The 3,251-nt window shown below is 44.1% G+C and overlaps 1 protein-coding gene across 1 annotated transcript in view; it reads left to right on the top strand.

Moving 5' to 3' along the window:
* Window positions 1-3,251, top strand: part of LOC119414403 (gelsolin) — a gene marked incomplete at its 5' end in the record, with an annotated part of 7,568 nt that overhangs the window by 1,052 nt on the left and 3,265 nt on the right. Inside the window, 5 exon segments of the mRNA XM_037681495.1 lie at window positions 1,215-1,385; window positions 1,466-1,640; window positions 2,636-2,751; window positions 2,846-2,923; window positions 3,047-3,107. Of these exon segments, the coding sequence (XP_037537423.1) occupies window positions 1,215-1,385; window positions 1,466-1,640; window positions 2,636-2,751; window positions 2,846-2,923; window positions 3,047-3,107 (601 nt within the window).

The following is a 3,251-nucleotide window of genomic DNA, read 5'->3' as shown; positions in this document are numbered from 1 at the left end:
ATACACACATATATATACACACACACACACGCAACTTTTTTTTTTTACCAGTCTCATTGAATCACGAGGACTCATTTTCAGGGGGGACAGGTGGGGGCCCTTGCTCGGGTGCCCAGCGTGGGGCAGATGAGGGTGGAGGCAGGTGTAGGTGTTTCACCTTTTCCACCCACACTTTGATCTCGTCTGTCTGGAGTTGAACCGGTGACCTTCTGATCGCAGGCCCACCTTCTCTAACCTCTGTGCCACCTCTCCCCCTTATATATTTGTACTATACAAGTCTTGAGTGAAGTTAAAAGTAAAGTGAAATCAACATTTTAAGAAGGAAAGTTGAGTGAGAAACAAAACTCAAGATACTAAAATCTCTCAATTATCTAAAATGTTAATGTAGTATTTTAGTATTTTATGATGAAGTCTGCAGATCTTTTGTTGTAATGAACAATTTGTCACTCACCAAGGCAGAAATGTCTGGCTGAAGTTTTGCAATGTTTATTTTAACTAGTCGAGCCTTTTAACCAAAACTATTTAGCAGATATGGACCTTCACATTCCTGAGAGGATAAAACTCAAATAACACGTGAGCCAGCAGAGGGCAGCGTGTCTCATCTTATTTTAAAGCAGCCTCACTTTATGATTTTAACATGCACAAAGTAAAGTTTTGATTCCAACGTGCAGATTCCTCTTCAGCTGCAGTCAAACTCACACTAACAGTCACTGATCGACTTTAAATGCTTCTTAAATAAATATTAGAGATACATTTCTTTGCTTTCACTGCAAAACAAATCTACATTTCCACTTCTGGAAACACTGGCATGTTGAGTCAATTGTAGATTTAAAGAATGCAATGATCTGAAAAACTCAAATATTTTACTCACAATAGATCAGAGATGATGCATCTAATACGTTGTGGCATTTGTAGGAAAACTAGTTTAATTTTGAATTTAATGGCACCAACACATGAAACTCGTCCATACTTCTCCATGTAGCCCCTCTTCTTGATGACAATCATGTTTACAACTGACGAAAAACTAAAAGCTGTAGTGAAAAACTGACGCGGTGGTAGTAATTCACAACACATGCTCTGACAGATTATCATTTGACTAACATTTATCAACATGTTTAAAGTCTAACCCATGAAAGGCGATATAATGGTGCTTTAATTTTCCATTTGTGGGTAAACCAGAGTTCAGTTGGTGGCTTGGTTCTGTCCATGCACAGGTGAGAGTGACTCAGGGTCAGGAGCCCCCGCACCTGATGAGCATCTTCCAGGGCAAACCCATGATCATTCACAGCGGAGGCACCTCCCGCAAAGATGGTCAGTCCCGGCCTGGCAGCGTCCGCCTCTTCCACATTCGTCAGAGTTCTTCTGGTGCCACCCGGGCCGTGGAGGTGAGCTGGTCTGCAGCGTGCGGCTCCCAGTGCGCACACGGGCGGTGCAGAGTTCTGATTTGTCTGTCCTGCACCGTCAGGTCCAGGCCTGTGCCTCCAACTTGAACACCAACGATGTGTTTGTGCTGAAAAGCCCGAGCGGCCTGTTTGTGTGGCGGGGAGTGGGCGCCAGTGGCGAGGAGATGGAGGCCTCGAAGCACGTCGTGGGGTTTCTGGGTGGCAGTCCGACTCACGTGTCGGAGGGCAAGGAGCCAGGTAGGTTCAGCACATCACACAAATGACAGGGATACAAGGAGAAATTACCAACAAAGGTTGCAGCTCAAATCTTAACAAAGATTAAAAGAAACTACGATTCCCAGTTTTTAACAAAGAAATGTCGATTTGTCATCACCTGCTGCTGGTGGACGATGATGCTGTCGCTCGTGTTTTGGTGTGTCCGTTTGCCTGCACTGTCAGCAAAATATCTAACGAACCACAGGATGGATTGTTTACAACAGAACTTTCAGAAAGTAATCATTTGGATACATCTACAACTGGTTAACTTGTGTCCTATTCAAGATGGCCGCCACAGCTAACTGACCTGCGTCAACTCAGAAATGGTTATAACTCAGCCAACTTTACAGATACTGAGCTCACATCTGGTGTGGTAGTAGCTGAGAGTCATCAACACAATCTGAGCACCACATAATGGCACTGTACGTGAGTTTTACCTGGTGGAGATAAGACCCTGTTAGCAAAATATCTCATGAGCCACTGGACAAATTGTCATGCAACTCTTAGCGGTACATCTACGACTGATTGACTTTTGGTGCCAGCCTAATTTAAAATGGCCGCCAAAGCTAATCAAGCTAAGCTAACACAAAAATGGCTTTGACGCAGGCAGATTTACAAATATTGAGCTAAATGTAGTGAGGTAGTTGCTGAGAGTCATCCACAAAACATACTCTGAAAAGATCTTGCAATATCAAGAGATTGCAAATATTATCGTTTACAATGGTTTGATAAAAAAAGACACAAAAAGTCTGTCTCTTTTCATCTTCGTCTTAAACTCGGGTGTAAAAATGCACCAGTGGGGGGAAATAAAAAGTCTCAGAGAGAACACGACGGGCAGATTCCTGTTCTGGTTTGAATTAAATTCAGTGAAGACGATACAGCCGTGACTCATTTCCTGTTCAAACAAACACCGCGCCGCTCTCACAGCTGCAGGAACCTCCTTCACTCTCATGGTTGTTGTTCTCTTTCCTTCTCAGGTAATTTCTGGGATGCTTTGGGCGGCAAGAAGGAGTACCAGACCTCCAAGAGTCTGCAGAGCACGGCCAGACCCCCACGTCTTTTTGGCTGCTCCAACAAAACAGGAAGACTTATTGTGAGTGACGAGAGCAGAACTTTTCATCTCGTCTTTGACACAGAAACATCTCAGCAAATCATCTATCCACGTTTTATTTTTGCTGTGTCTGCAGGTTGAAGAGGTGCCAGGAGACTTCACACAGTCAGACCTGGCTACTGATGATGTCATGATCCTGGATACCTGGGACCAGGTAGGAGGAATGTTTTGTCATGTTTGAGTTTTAGCGTCTAAAAAGACGCATGCCAATGATTTGTGTAAAAGTCACGTGTGAGCCATCAGATCAAGCATTCACTGTACGTGTCTCTGCCTACAGCTTTTCCTTTGGGTGGGCAACGAGGCTAACGCCGAGGAAAAGAACGGAGCTCCCAAAATAGGTTGGTTACACCACAACTCTGAGGAGGAACAAATAGTCTTTGACTCGCTGTCAGAAAACAGAGTTCAAAGATGTTGATCAGATAAACTTGTTAAAACGTGTGTGTGTGTGTGTGTGTGTGTGTGTGTGTGTGTGTGTGTGTGTG

Source organism: Nematolebias whitei, chromosome 9, assembly GCF_014905685.2.
Source record: "Nematolebias whitei isolate Nwh7 chromosome 9, NemWhi1, whole genome shotgun sequence".
In the NCBI taxonomy this organism is placed as follows: Eukaryota; Metazoa; Chordata; class Actinopteri; order Cyprinodontiformes; family Rivulidae; genus Nematolebias; species Nematolebias whitei.
Note: the sequence above shows the minus strand (reverse complement) of the source record. Positions and strands in the feature narration are given on the sequence as shown.